The sequence below is a fragment of the Protopterus annectens genome, chromosome 15.part0 (genome assembly GCF_019279795.1).
Source record: "Protopterus annectens isolate FY-2018-M chromosome 15.part0, PAN1.0, whole genome shotgun sequence".
NCBI lineage: Eukaryota > Metazoa > Chordata > Ceratodontiformes > Protopteridae > Protopterus > Protopterus annectens.
The window spans coordinates 99,755,286-99,772,127 of NC_056749.1; the positions used below are offsets into that span (position 1 = coordinate 99,755,286).

Genomic DNA, 16,842 nt, shown 5'->3' on the forward strand with positions numbered 1-16,842 from the left:
AAGTTCTGGAGAGGGTGATTGATAAACAGATACGCAGAATAGTAGAATGTAAGATGGGAGATGAGCAGTTCAGATTAAGATCAGGATGCAGCACAATTGATCCGATGTTTGCATTGAGACAGAGACGTGAGAAGAAGCTAGAGATGACGAGACAGTCCAACTGGGCATTCCTAGACTTAGAGAAAGCATCTGACAAGATCCCAAGAAAGCTGATCTTGACAGTACTACAGTGGTTTGAAGTCTCAGAAACATTGGTAGAATTAGTGCAGGCTGTGTACAAGGACCCAGTGACTCAAATACGAACAGTGTTCGGCCTCAAAGAGGGGTTCCCAGTGGGAGTGGGTGTACACCAGGATTCAGCTCTGAGCCCAGTGTTGTTCATACTGGTGATGGACTACAATAGTAAACAGGTTGGAAGGGACAGATCAACAAAGCTGCTGTATGCAGATGATGTGGCAGTGCAGGTAGACTCTGAGCTAGAGCAAAGGATAGGAGAATGGAATTCAAATCTGAAGGCACATGGGATGAAACTAAGCACAGATAAGACAGTGGTAATGGCAGCAAACTGGGGAAATCAGAAGAAGCTGAGAATAGAGATAGAAGGGAAGATAGTGGAACAGGTAAACAGCTTCAAGTATCTGGGAGGGGTGGTTGAGGAGAAGGGTAGTCTGAATGAAGAGGTCAAAGCTAGAATCAGAGGGGCTGCAGCCAACTGGCATAGAGTCTCGGGTGCAGTCTATGACAGAAGAATGCCGAAGAAGCTGAAAAGTAAGGTGTACAAGACAGTGGTGCGACTAGTACTACTGTATGGTACAGAAACCTGGGTAATAAAGGCAGAACAGTTGAAGAACCTAGAGGTGATGGAAGTGAAGTGCCTGAGAAAGGTGGTAGGATGCAGACTGTGGGACAGAGGAAGAAATGAGGACATAAGAGCAGAAGCCAAAGTAGCTCCAATTGCTGAAAAAATCAAAGAGAACAGATTACGGTGGTTTGGGCAAATGTAGAAAAGCAGAAGACAGTCTGGTGAGGAAGATTTAGGACAGACAGGAAGAAGGTAAGAGGAAGCAAAGACATTCAGCAAAGCAGTGGATGGATTGTGTAAAAGAAGATCTGCGACAGTCAGGCATGAGTGTTGAAGAAGGCCGGAGTGTGGCACTGAATCGAGAGAGCTGGCGACAGTTAACATGATACCCCGACCCCCCAAAAAATGGGGAAAAAGGGGGATGATGATGATGATGAATGATGAAATATTTCAAAACAAACTACATCCTAAGCATTAAGCAATAGTTTGTCAAAATCTAATGCCCCCTCAACCTCAAGTTCACAGTAAATTATGTGGAATTGTTCACAGAGACCCTGTGCAACCATGTAAGTGACTGTATAGAGGCTGCTTTATCTACTAGAAGTAAGTGCAAAGCAAACTGTACACACTGGTGGAATCCTAAACTTAACAGGGTATATAACAAAGGAAAAAATTCATGGCTAAAATCAGGGAGAGCATCTCCACAATGATAGGAAGCCTCTAATTAAACTAAACAGGAAACTAAGAGAAATAATTAAATCTAGCAAGGCCAATTAGGGGGTCAAGATAGTTTCACAAGCTAAAGACAACCACAAGACCTTTTACAACTAATTTTGAAATCTCAAAGGCAGCACACACCAATGTCCTGAACTGCTAGTCAGTGGTGCCACCTTCACTAAACAGAGTGACATAACCAATTTGCTGGCTGACAAATTAATTTCAAACTTCATCCATGTCAAACAGTGTCCATTTGTAGTGTAATCTTGGTCAGTGGACGGGAAATCAGAAATTCATCCCAGGTTTGGCCCCCATGTGCCTGATAGGCACAGGCAGATAGTAATGCCCAAACTAATATACCTCCCCATATCCTCTATAGGTTATAACATTCCATAGGCAGGGAATGCATTGAGTTTTACTTTGGCCTGTAGTGGTAACTTATTCCATAGGCAGGGAATGTATTGAGTTGTACTTTGGCCTGTAGTGGTAACTTATTCCATTAGCATGGAATTCATTGAGTTGAACTTTGGCCTGTAGTGGTAACATTCCATAGGCTGAGAATGCATTGAGTTGTACTTTGACCTGTAGTGGTAACTTATTCCATAGGCTGGGAATGCATTGAGTTGTACTTTGGCCTGTAGTGGTAACTTATTCCATAGGCAGGGATTGCATTGAGTGGTACTTTGGGGTAACTAATTCCATATGCAGGGAATGTGTTCAGTTGTACTTTGACCTGTAGTGGTAACTTATTCTATAGGCAGGGAATGCATTGAGTCTGACTTTGACCTGTAGTGGGAGCTTATTCCATAGGCAGGGAATGTGTTCAGTTGTACTTTGGCCTGTAGTGATAACTTACTCCATAGGCAGGGAATGCATTGAGTTGTACTTTGGCCTGTAGTGGTAACTTATTCCATAGGCAAGGATTGCATTGAGTTGTACTTTGACCTGTAGTGGTAACTTATTCCATAGGCTGGGAATGCATTGAGTTATACTTTGACCTGTAGTGGTAACCTATTCCATAGGCAGGGAATGCATTGAATTAGAAGTCTATGTCTCCTGTGATTCTTGTTTACTTACTGATGTAGATTTAGGTCCCCAGTGTAGGTAGGTGTTTGTGGAGCCATTGGTTTTGCAAAGAAAGAGAAAATCAAATATGGCTGGTCTTTCATGGTTTGAAAAGCAAGTCACGTATCACCTCGGAACAGCTTGTAGGCTACTCAATATACTGAGATTTGGACTAGTCTATAGGGATAGTAGAAAGATTTAAGGCCTTTTGTTTTCTTGGTAAGGTGTGTGGAGGACCTTTCTAGTTGAGAAATGTGCTTCAGTTTATACATACCACAGGGGTCATTGTATTCAATGATGGGTTTGAGAAGGAAGAGTAGAGTGTCAGGATGAGATCTTTGAATCTTGAAGACATTCCCTTAGAAATGAACTGGGCAGATGGAAGGATTAACTGGCTATGGTGTAAACATGTTAAATGAGCGAGAGAGTTGTTCACATAAGTACCTGTCTGAAGAGAAATACCATTTAAAACATATGTCTGAAGAGGATACTTAATATTAGTTCTACTAAGCAAGGTAATGGACTAGATTTAAAAGCTAGATTCTACTGCATTTTGTAATTTCCTCTTATCAGGCCTGTTTTATGCCCATATGAAAACTAAATGATTCCCTGAGTATTCTTGAGCCTGTATTTCATTTTAGAGAATATTTATAAATGTGTAAGTCTGCCTTAGATCCTATAGTCATCAGACATCGTACATGTCAAGGTTGAGTGCACTGGCTTTATTTATTTAACTTTCATCTGCAGCCTCTTGTCTTACTTATGTAGAGATAATATCCTGTTTGCCTAGATTTTCAGTGTTGCAACATACTGAACTGCTTTTGCAGATGTTTATTTGCAATGTCCTACCCATGATAGTCTTAAACCCTTAGATATAAATCAACATTTTTCTAATGTTTCAGATTACAGATGTCATTTGGAAAACAATCAGCGGTGATCCCACTGTCTGATTGCTGTCATATTTTGAGTCGATGTTCTTAGGATTAAGTTAATGAATATGGCCAGAATTTATTGAATGGTGGTATAATATTAAACTTGATTTAAAACCTTTCCTGCTCATTATCCGTACTGTCCAGCTGGGCCCATGGAGTTTTCTTTATCAGTATGACTAGATTTACATGTTTTTTCTTTACTAGATGTTGTTTTTAATCTATTCCAAAGTACATCTTTCAGAATATTGAGTCTTCTTCTTCGTCTTCTTTTGGCTTTTCCCGATTAGGGGTCGCGCATCACCTGTCCGCTCATGATTAGCAGTGGTGTTTTACGGTGTCGAGTTGCCAGCCTGGCCCCAGTTTCAGAATATTGAGTCTAGGTTGACTAAATGTTATAGTTTCCTAAAACAAGCAGAATTATATAGAAGTTGATTGCTCATAAAATGTGTTGGTGGTTAAGAGTACCTAAGTTTTATTAGCATTTTTTAAATATATAAAACTATAAAATTGCTTAAAGTTTTACTCTTTTGTTTTGATAGTAAAGCTTGGTTCTCTTTTTGTGTTCATATTGAAACTATCACTAGGAGAATTTCTTGATATCTTTATCTTGAACACATAATGAGATGGTTTTGATCAGAAATCCACTAATAACCTTTTTTGTTTTTATTAGTCTTAGTTGTTACACATGTATTAACTGTAAAACATATGTTGGGACTGACTGTTTTTCAAGGATGTTGTAATGCAGTTAAGACGGCCATGAGGTAAACTTTGATGTGGAGCATTGTTTGTTCACATAGTTATGAATATTAACAATATTTGTAATTTACTGGCAGTATTGCAAGAATGTTAGTCTTTTCACTAGGAAACACCAAACTACCACACCGTACCTACACTGGCTTTAAACAGGTAAACCAAAAACAAAGTATCTACATCTGGATGCTTTGTTTTTGGTTCTCCTTTTCATTAGGAAGCAAGATATTATGAAATGGCATGAGTGCAAAATGAAAGAGGTTGTATGAGATCTACAGACCATATGAGGTGTTACCTGCAGGATTCCCTGGTTTGATAGGTGCAAGATGAGAGAGTCTATATGAGATGTACAGACCATATGAGGTGTTACCAAACAGGCTTCCCTGGTTTGGTAGGTGCAAAATGAAAGAGTCTGTATGAGATGTACAGACCATATGAGGTGTTACCTGCAGGCTTCCCTGGTTCAGTAGATACAAAATGAAAGAGTGTCTTTGAGATGTACAGACCATATGAGATATTACCTGCTGGCTTCCCTGGTTTGGTAGGTACAAAATGAAAGCATTTGTATGAGATGTACACACAGTATGAGGTGTTACCTGCAGACTTCTCTGTTTTGGTAAATTTATACAGTGAACTAGTGCAAGACATAAATTCTGCGAGTTATTGGTGATTGCATAGCTTTATAGAAAATATATAGATTTTTAATATTTTTAATAATGGGATCATGGACTTGTAGATGATATACTTTAGGTATGGGCCCTACCAGCAGGTAGGTATAAGCAGGGACCGGTAGTAAAAAAGGGAAATGAAAGGAGGCTCATAATGTGAACACACCCAGACATTTGCATTTTTACTTGTTTCAACACTTATGAATGCGAGCAATGAATTCATATCTGCAGTAATATCATCAAAAGTTGGTGACCACTTGTACACAGATGATGCTGTCTCACATATAGCATTCAGCTAAATTTGTCACTGATCCTGACGTTTAGCATGTATGGTTTCTTGTAGTGTGAGTACTGTTTAGAAACACTACTGAAATGTATATTCATTATTGCCTTATTTTGTGAAAATATGCAAACTAGTGTTATACAGTTAAAATGTCAGGCATGGGTTCATCATGTACAGTTACAGAAAATTAACCCTTTGTTTAGTAAAATATCAGTATTTTTACAAAGAAATACAATTTTCTTCCAGAAGTTCACAGCATGAAATTAGTATCACCAGATACACTTTTGATAATAAAATCAATGTGTATGCTAATATCTGTTGAAGAACTATGTTGACTTACTTACTAACTCACATTATTTTGGAGGTATCCTAAATCATACGAGGCATTTTTATAATATGTGATGTTTGGAAAAAGTAGTTTCCTGGATTTAAAGACTTCTGGAAGCAATGACCTTAATTATCCTCTTCTTTTTCAGTCTATTCTTTAATTGCATTTAACATTCTACCCCAACATCTACACCTTAACCACCACTCCTTTTCTACCTGCTCCATGCTGTCTTCAGTAGCTCCACTGAGCCCCTCCATCAACCATTCCAGTTGTCTATTCCATAATCAACATACCCACATACTTTGTCTCCACTCTTTGCATCTGTTTTACTCCCCAGCTTATACTTCACAACAGTGTTATTGTAACTCAAATGCAGGACTTTGTATTTATCCACTTAACCTTTCCAAATACTTTCTAAGAATATTTTCTTATCTCCCATTGCTGTTCCATGGCTTTCTGTCATCAGAGATGGGACAGATCCTGTCCTGTATTTCTCAGATATGTCTTAGGTAAGGACATTACTGAGTGTGGAACCCAGGACTGACTCTTGGTGTACTTTACTGGTCACTGTTTTAGTCCTGAAACTGTCTCTTCCTGTGTTACACCCTGTGCCCTGTCCTTCAACAATGTATCAGTCCATTTCTTTATTATTTGTTAGCTCCCCCCTCTTTTTTTTGCAGCTGTTATGCAGGATTCAATATAATGCCTTAGTGAAGTCCAGATAATCCACTTCTACTGGTAACCCACTGTTAAGTCATCCTACAACTGAGTCCTAAAAGTGGATAAGATATGACTGACAGCTCCTTTTGACATGAGTACATTTGTTGTTGTTTAGAAGCAGTTGTCCTCTACAGAAGCAATCATCCTTTCCTTCTGGATTTTCCCAATGACTTTCTCTGCCACTGCTGCCAGAATAAGAGCTGCGCTTCTCTGGATAGTTTTGCTGGCATCACCCCTTATGTCTATGCAGCATACTTGTTGTCCTGTAATCTTCAGGTATTTCTGCACTGGCTGTGAGCTGCTGAAGGTCTCTATCTGGGGGTTCACCAGCACATATGCTAGATTACAGAGGACTACACTGGCTGTAATCTGATGAAGGTTTGTATCTGAGGGTTAGCCAGAACATACACTAGATTACAGAGGACTGTAGGATGCAGTCTGGCTAGTTTTTGTGCTTTTACCTGATGTAAGAGGAAACAAGTTTCTCTTCATCTTTCTTGATTTCTGTTCACTTGTCTCCTTACTTTGCATTTGCTCCCTCAAGCTTATCAATCTAGAGTGAAATTGGTCCACTGAGATCAGTGCTCTACCCTAGTTAACAAATTGTTTAACTACATAAATAAGTAACAGGCTCCCCTTGTATTCCACCATGAAGACTGCAGCAAAGCATGTACTCTGAGTCGTGCAACTGAAGTTATTCTGGTTTTGCAACAATAATAAGGACCTCAGGAAACCCAGAGCATGATGGGAGGATAATATCTCTTGGCTGGCCTAGGAAGCTGAAGTTTGTGGCAGGAGACTGAGATGTTTGCTTTGCACTGCTTAGACTGTTGCTGTGGCAAACTCTACAAGGAGAAGTGGAAAGGGAATGTGTGAGTAAGTAAGAGGTCCACATAGACCATGGCAGCACTGTTTGTGAGTCACTGTAGCAGACCACAAATGTTATCCTAAGCAACAAAAGACAATAACCCCAACTACACACAAGTGTGTACATTTACAAGGACATGAAGATGCATCATTACATCTGATGCATGATGTGTGATAGTCAGGCATGCAAGTCAAGGAGCAGGAAACTCTAGTTAGTATAACCAACCGTAAATTTCCAACTTTTATCTATCCTTCTCTTTTGTGAATCATTCTGTCATATAAGAACATTAACAGAAGCCAAAGTACTGGTGGCGTTCCCAAGCAAATAGTTTGTTTTTGTATGTGTTTACAATACTAACTGGTTTTCTGTGGGTTTTTTGTGGAAGACTAGAAATTACTTAAAGAATGGAAGAGTTTTAAGCTGATATTCATTTTGTAAGTTCCTTTAACAAATTTACATAAGTATATGCCTTAGAACTTGTAATCATTACCAGTCCTTTGTTGTAATCATGCAGAAAACTACTATTTTTTTAACATCAGCAGACTTTGGTCGTGGAGTTATGTGGTTTAACTCTCCGTGCTTGCATTTCTGCACTGAGGGACAAAAAACACAATTTTAGTACACAGATACATCGGCTATTTTAGAAGACACTGGTTCAGTCCTCAGAGCTGCTCAGTTTCAGACTTGAAAGCATCCCTCATGACAACTTATCTTTTATCAGCCGCCCTGCATGGTATTTTTCACAACAGAAAAAAATCTTGTAACTTGAAAGCATAGTGATCAGTGTGAGATATTTTTATGTAAATAACTTGTACTCAGTTTATTTATCAGTGTGTTAGATGGCAAGTACCAGGTTAATAGTACAGGAGTCCGTCAAGGATCTATTCTTGATCTCTGTCTTTTCGGTATATTCATTAACGACCTTCATACTTCCTCTTTTCAGTATATTCATTAACAACCTTCATACTTCCTCTTTTCAGTATATTCATTAACGACCTTCATACTTCCTCTTTTCAGTATATTCATTAACGACCTTCATACTTCCTCTTTTCAGTATATTCATTAACGACCTTCATACTTCCTCTTTTCAGTATATTCATTAACGAACTTCATACTTCCTCTTTTCAGTATATTCATTAACGACCTTCATACTTCTTCCCTCCAAAGTACACTCATCCAGTACTCTGACAACTCCACCATTATCTCCTCCTCCAATAACCCTCAACATCTCTTAAAAGTTACATAAGACGCCTTTACCTCCATTGAAACCTGGCTAAATGCTGCACAACTACTACACAATCAAAAAAACAAAAAAACAAACTACTATTGTTCACACCAAAACCACTCAGTTACAATTTGAAAATATATTCATAGAATAAAACTCAAATTAAAATTGTAACTCAGGCAAAGCTATTGGGTATCACAATAGATGACAAACTCACCTTCGAACAACATATAATACAATCAAAAAAACACACTTCAAACTCGATAAACTTTACAGACACAATCATTTCATGGATAATCCCAGCAAAACACATTAGCCAATACCTTCCTATTCCCTTCCCTTCTATATGGGGCCCCCATTCTTACCAACCTACATAGCGTCCCTAAACAACAAGCTCCAATCATGTTATCATAAAGTTGCTAAATTTGCAACTGGTGAATCAAACCGCACTCACCATTACTGTGCCCCTAACAAACTAAATTTGCTAGAATTCCCCCGTTACCTTAATTTTGTACAGCTATCTCTTGCTCATAACATTATGTACAAACTTGACAGCTGCCCTCCCTTAACCCTATCTTACAGCCTTACAATCCATCCTGAAGTCTCTGTTGCACAAACAAACAGCTAGTAAATGTATACAAACCTAATAAAAGAGCTGGACACAGGCCTACTCTTATGCCATTGCAAAACTATGGAATGCTTTACCTCCAAGTATCACTGCCATAGATTCCCTGCTATGCCATTGCAAAACTATGGAATGCCTTACCTCCAAGTATCACTGCCATAGATTCCCTGCTATGCCATTGCAAAACTATGGAATGCCTTACCTCCAAGTATCACTGCCATAGATTCCCTCCTATGCAATTGCAAAACTATGGAATGCCTTACCTCCAAGTATCACTGCCTTAGACTCCTTTTATAATCACAAACTTACACTAAAAATCATCATCTCAACACTCACATTTGCCCATGCTCTTAACTAAGACTATCATTCTTAATCTATCCCCCTTGACTTCCACTTTCCCTCCCTGCTATTTCCCTGCATCACTACCTTTCCAGCATACTACCTTGGCATCTAATTTAGACTTTATTTCTTCTAATCCTTCCTTTCCAGCTTCTTGGACAATTGCCAATTCATCCTCCTGTCTTATTTCACAATTACCTCCTTTTTCTTGTGTAAACTCTCACCAAACTGTCTCCTATAGCTTGTTGAATATACATCACTTTAACCTCCGCACCTTATCTCACACAATAATTTTTTCCTATACATCATAGATTAGATTCTCACATTAACATCCCTATCACCCTCATATATTCCATTTTCGTTTACTTCTATCACTAACCTACGCAATTCTTTCTCTTCCATCTCTCACTTTTACCAAGTTTATCCTTTATAATCACAAAGCCTAACTGCTATATTTGGCAATCTATCTGTTTTACTAATAATGTCTACTACTCTCAATGATCTGCTATCTGAGTCAGCTATAAACTACCATAAATTCTAATTCATTTGTATGATAATTTGTATTAGGCCTAGAAAAGTTTGTATGTTTAGTTAAATCTGCAAATCTATATGTCTGTATCTGCTTTAGAAAGGTATATAATATTTAGTTACAGTTGTATAATCTTTACTGTCTGTAATTGTTTTTGATGGAGCGTTTCTCCCTGAGCTGCTGCTGAAAATGGGTTCCTGACCCAGGTGGACTTTCTCAGTCACCAAATGTCAGTAAATAAATAAATCATGTATTTGTATACTGTTCATGTTTGTTTGTTCTTATTTTAGCAATACGCATGCAGACCTGTTTTATTGACAACAGAATCTTGGTAAATAAGTCCTTACCTCTGAGAGTTATGAGAGTCAGTTTCTGAATTACTGACCTCTTATTTTGCCTGTTAATTCTCCTTTCAGTCTCAACAGACAAACAGTAAGACATAATCCATTCAGTTAGATAGGGCAGATTCATAATTAATGCAGTTAGATAGACCAGATTTTTAATTACAAAATGTATGTTTTTATTAAGCAGGATATAACATCCCACTAGAACAGCTGTTGCTGCTAATTGAAAAACCTGGTGAACTTCCATTTAATGTTAATGAGGAAGTGAAAAAGCTTCAAGTCAAGCCTGCTGAAGTCAATGTCAGCAGTAAGTATATTTTTACCTAATTGATTTATTTGGCTTTGTATTTCATATCTGTGATAATGTCATGCACTTACAAAAAACATTAAAACATGAGAATTAATGAGTCAGTATCAGTTTAATTAAAAAAGGGAACCTGCATGTTGACTTTCATTTGCTGTCAATTACATTCACTCTTAACACTGCTAAACTACACTTTTTCGGTAGTCTGTACCTTTACTTAATGAAAACACTGAGACAGTTCTGCTGTTACGACATTTGTTTACTGCACACGAGGTTTACACCTAGCATAACAATGAAAGTTTTAAACATCAGATGTAACTGCAGCTACAGCATAGAAGAATCAAAAGACCTTATACAAAGGAAGATGTCCCAATCTTTATAGTGTCTTTTCTGCCTGCATCAGCAGTTTAGTGAATTGTCAGAATAACATGTATTTTCTTTGAGGCTGGTTTGTTATCAGTCCTTGTCCCATATATCAAGTGTTCCTTTCTAAAGAACAACTCCTTTGGCCTTGGTTTATCTTGCACATCCTATTTGACGAGACACAGCTGCATACGAGAGTTCATCATGACCTGCTGGTAGATAATAAATGTCACAAAGCTGCATAGTTAACATATATTGCTTCTGCTTCCATTTAACAATGAATGTCAAGCTCTATATTTTTCCAAGTCAGGTAACTGAGTTCAAACTGAGTGCACTCTACAATTAGCTAAAATGTAGAACATTATTTCACATTTAAATAAAAAATATACAGAAATTCATTTCAACCTGTTACTTTCTCTCGCAGTTCCCTCTCTTTATTTAAAAGGCAGAAAATAACTGTTCATTTTCAACTTTTTCTTCAGTTGTACACATTGAAACCTTTTCCATTTTATTTAGGTTAACCATCATGATCTGTTGAATGCTATATATTTTTTGCAAATGGCAACTTATGTAGCAATTCCAGATGGTTAGTATGACCATAATGCCTAACACTACTAGTACAAGATGTATTAACCAATTTAACAGTTTTTTTCCTGAATTTGACCAACCAGCAAATATATCCCACCAATTGTGGGCAGTGTCTTTTTTGGTCTTTTCAACCAATCTAAGTAGTTTATTTTTTGCAATGATGCTTAATGCCTCATAATACAGAATACTTTTATTTCTTTTTTCAGATATTCTCTGAGAATTTTAGTATTGTTCATTATGTTTTTTAAATTATTCAAAGATACAGTTATATTGGGAAACTGTATTAAGTCATAATATCAATTCTTGGTAACATTTACTTCTATAGGTTCCGTGAACACAACTTTTATTATTCCCTTTAAGGAAATTAACATGTAATAAACTTCCTACAAAAGGTAACTTTAAGATATGACCTATATCTTGATCTGTAACCAGACATATATACTGAGGAGCCACTTCTATAAACATTTGAAAAGAAGAAGGCATAATAGTCCATTTACACAAATTAACGGAATGCTGCAGTAAGCATGGTTCATAGATAGGAGAATGCTGTCCACAAATCAGCCCATTTTGAGTCTGGGTACAATACTCAGTTTTATGTGTTTTTCCTCATATCTATATAATTTCCTTTAAATTGTGGCAACCAATACTCACATCCTCCTGGTATGAGGAATGTCATAGGTAACACAGTAAACTGACACATAATAGTTGCGTCAGTAACATTGTAATGCATAAACTTTTCTGTGCAATATTTTGAAGTACAATATGTTACTTCAGTGAATAACCTAATCCAATTGGTATTAGGTATCCATTTGGCAAACAGTTGTTGCCAAACATTTTCATTCCATAACATAAGTTCAGTTTGTACTCTATTTTTCTGAATTTCCACATACAAAGACTGCATAGTACACTTTTGTCCAATTCACAAAAATTGTTGTGTTACTGTCAAATTTTAACTGATGCAGCTGCATAGCATTATAATTGCCTAAAGATTGCTGCTGATAATTTATATTGTACAGGTGGGTCCTCCATATATTTGGATTCCAAATCTGAGAGATATCTTCCCCCACTTTTTTTAATCGATTAGTTAGAATTTCAATGTCATTAATAGCACCCATTCCTTTGCCTAAGCCACCTAACAGAGTACCATACCATGCCCTCTTATATCGGCACCTGCCTGTGTCTGGAAACGTGATATTAAAATGCACTACAACTTTTTGGTGTTGTCTGCCTACCTCTGTACAGGTAAAAGGGATTTTAACCAAATGTTCTGTATGAACAGAGGTAGGTTTACCTGTTAATATCGATAGAACATATGCTCAATGTATATGGCCTGTAATGACTGTGGCATTAGTACATATTACAGAAACTGCAGTAGCAAAATTTAGTTGTATCCCTGTATTATTGGGAGGAATACTAACTCCCTGTATAGTATGATTACCACACTTCTTCACATAGGTGATGACTAGCCATTGTACTGATGGTGGATAGCCCTTTGAATTATTGCTTTTTCCAAAATAAAACAGAGGAACTTGACAACATTTAGTAGAAACTTTGGAAACAAATTCAAAGGTTACCTTAGGACTGTTTGGATGAATGAAATAATGACCACAAACCGTAGACCAAAAGGTAACATTATTGTGAATTTTTATGTGCCCGAAAGTACAACTCGCATTATATGGACAAGTAAAATTGTTCTGCTGTCTTTACCCGCGAAAACGATTTACTTTTTGTTGACATCTACTCCAAACTAGGTTTATAGTATTGTTGTCATTGTTTATTTTCCAAACTTGCATTCCTGCTGTTTGGCACCTTACTGCAAGGGCTCCATTGAGGAAAATCAGTACAGTAACAAACAGAATCTTCATTATGAATGATATAACCTTTCCACGTAAGTGGTACTAATCTGAAAAGTTGTTTTGATAGATGCTTTCTCAACTGTTTCAGACTTGACATTTGCCGTGAGTCAAAAAACACAAAACATGAAGCCACTTAATGACTTTCAAGTGGTCCCTTTGGACAAGAATCATTTTGCTCTTTTTTTTTCCTTTAACTTTATATGCTAGAGGTCCTACCTGAGCAAATACTTCAAAAGGTACTTGCCAATTTACTATCCCACGGACCGTCCGTCTGGAACATTTTAATTAATACTTTTGTCCCAGAGGGAAGGTTTTCTTCTCGCATAACAGGATCCTTTGATCATAATTCGAATGCTTGCATTTCTGACAAACTCTGACACAATTCAGAAATATTTTTCAGCCATTATTGATGTTGTGCAATTTCTAATAATGGTCTGTTTGTACTAACAGTAGGATTGAATGGTAACTGTACAGACATTTTCCTACCTGTCATGACCTCAAAAGGTGAAATTCCTGTTTTACTGTGTGGAGTTGCTCTGACACCCAGCAAGATTCCAGGCAAATGCTTTACCTAATTTGCACCTTTTTCCAAGCAGTCTTTCTTAAGGCATTCCTTAAGAGTCCTGTTCGTTCTTTCAACTATCCCATTAGACTGAGGATGGAAAGGAACATGAAATCGTTGCTGGATACCAAGTAAATCACACAAAGCTCTCATCAGTTTACTGACAAATTGTGGCCCGTTATCAGATTCGATAACTCATGGCCATCCCCAATGAAAAAAAATGGTTTTCCTTAGGGCTTCCGCCATAGCCTTAGCCATCATTGTTTTTGTAGGAATTGCTTCTACCCACTTTGAAAAGACATCAATTACCACTAGAAGATACCTGTACTCACCTTTTGCTGGTGGTAATGGACCTGCAAAGTCAATTTGGATGGCATACCAAGGCCCATCCTCTGGAGTTATCCTTAGTAACTGTCTTTTTTTTAATTGAGCATTACCCTGCAAACATACTAAGCATTCAGCATGCACTAAATCGCACATTTTCTTTAACTTTGGTTGCCAATACTTGGTTTTTACACTGGGCCATAATTGTTGTGTACCCAAATGTCCCAATACCTGATGATTAAATGTCACTAACTGTCATGCCTGTTCGTATGGTATGTAAGGAAGACTAGAGCCGTCTTCAAAACATTTTGCATAATATTGCCCTGGACTTTCTCCCACAAGAGTACATTTTTCTAATTCATCATGTAGTCCAAACTTAGTTTGGATATGGAGCAAACCATGTTGCAAGCTCTGAACTGAAAATGTCTGCATGGTATGTATTGCAGTGGTTTTATCTGGTACACCAGAAAGGTGCTCTGTAGGATATAACTGCATTCCTTCCTTTTCTGCTTTTTTTGCCATCTGATCAGCATAGTTATTTAACTGAAAAATTTCATTTGTAGCTTTTCGATGAACTTTTACCTTTAAGATACTGTAGCAACCCACAAGGGACTGACTACAAACCAAATTCCAAATAGTCTGTAACACAGAAGCATGTTTGAGTGGTTTACCCATGTTATCAACAAACCCTCTCCTTGCCAACGTAGACATATGCAGCCACAGAGAATTAACTAAGTATGCACTGTCTGAAAAAATATTGACAGGTGGAAAATGCTGTAACACATAAAGAACTGCTTTCAGTTCAGCTCACTGAGCAGACATATGTCCCAGTAACTGAATCAGTCAGCTGTCCCATAGAAGGGTTTTCTGGTACTGCTGCAAATTCAGTTCAATATTGTTCATTGTCCCAAAATCAAGCACCGTCAGCAAAGACGGATGGCCTGTCTTCCTGAAAATCAGGAGACAGAATGGGCTTTTCTGGATTTGAAATGTGCCTGATGCATCTGTGTTGTTTTCCTTCATATCCCATGAAGTTAGATAAGTCATACTTATTTCCTGCCTTGCTTGACACTAAATAATGCCCACCATTTTGCAAACACTGCTTGACTGACGTCATCATTCAGCTTATTTAGCTGAGTCTCATTTACCAAAGCCTGTATGGTATAATGCAGTGTCTGTACTATAATGTCTTTAGAAAAAGCTGTTAAGGTATTCAGTTTGTTTTAAACCCAATAAATGGCCAAAAGTTGCTGAATGCATGGGTGGTACCCTCTCTCAACATGTCATTTTTCTACTGCAAAATGTAATGGGCGTAAAGTCCTTTCCATTTGAGAATCAGAGCCCTGAGGCCACTGCTGTAAAAGAACAGCAGACAGTGTGTTAGGTGCAGCCGCTGCCTGTAACACAGGGATGTGTTAGACTTGGGGCTACTAGTTCTGTAGCCTTGGCCAATACCGCCTTCAAATCACAAAAAGCTGTATTTTCCTTTGATCCCCACTCCAGAAAGGGTAATTCTTTCTGGCTAGAAAGCATATCATACTGAGGAGCTGCCATACTGGCATAATCCTCTATACATTCCCGATTATAATTCATGATGCCCATAAATTTGTGAAAATCCAGAATGGTAACCAGTTTATCCATTTGCAAGATTCCCTGCACCCTCTCCGAACAAGGAGTGCGCCCGGAAAGACATAAAATAGTACTTAGAAATTTTACCTCAGGTGACATGAATTGTAGCTTTTCACTTTTAACCTTAAACCCTGCCTCCTGCAGTGTTTGAAGGACCTGTGTCGCTTTAGCTATATGCTGTTCTGCTTCACATTCTAGACCTTGTAGTATCTGTCCAACTGTCTGGTGAAATATAACTGGACTGTTTTGGAATCCCTGTGGTAACTGCATCATGACATACTGTTCATTTTGAAATGTAAAGACAAACCTTTGCCAATCTTTTTCCTGCAGTGGTACTGCAAAGAAACCACTAGCTAAGTCTATGACCATAAACCATTGACTTTGTAGTTTTATTCTTGCTGCTAGTTCTGGGACCCCTGGAATTAGATGAGCCCGGGGAGTCGTGAATTGATTCACTTTTCATAAATCAATAACCAATCGGTAAGTGCCATCTTTCTTTTTAACTGGCCATATGGGTGAATTTGTAGGGCTATTTCCGTTTTGAATTATTCCCACATCAAGCCATCATTGTATGCAGTTTTGCATGTCTGTCTCTGCTACCTTTGGGATTAGATACTGCTTTTGAAATGGTTGAATAAAATCTCTGTCACTTCCTACAGAAACTGCTTCCTGTAGCTTCCTGCAGTCTGTGGACCCTTGAGACTACAACGTAGGGAACTGTTGTTTTAACTTTAACCATATTTCATTTTCAGTAGGGCTGACAGCGCGGCCCTTTTCAGAACTGTTTGATACATGTATTGCCTCAATCATACATAACATGGGACCTTGTCCTTGCCATATAAAACCATTAGAAGGTGGAGAAGAGGGGGAGGGCATGACCAAAGGCAGGAAGAGAGGAGAAAGGCTAGGACTGTGGTAGTGAGGGTCGGAACTTTGAATGTTGGCAGTATGACTGGTATAGGGAGAAAGCTAGCCGATATGATGGACAGAAGGAAGGTTGGTATATTGTATGTGCAAGAGA

The 16,842-nt window shown here is 38.0% G+C and overlaps 1 protein-coding gene across 1 annotated transcript in view; it reads left to right on the top strand.

Moving 5' to 3' along the window:
- The window catches only part of LOC122789798 (zinc finger protein 585A-like), a 336,946-nt gene that overhangs the window by 18,263 nt on the left and 301,841 nt on the right, over positions 1 to 16,842 (top strand). The window contains exon 3 of the mRNA XM_044057240.1: positions 10,383 to 10,502. Within this exon, the coding sequence (XP_043913175.1) occupies positions 10,383 to 10,502 (120 nt within the window). The remainder of the gene's footprint in view (positions 1 to 10,382; positions 10,503 to 16,842) is intronic.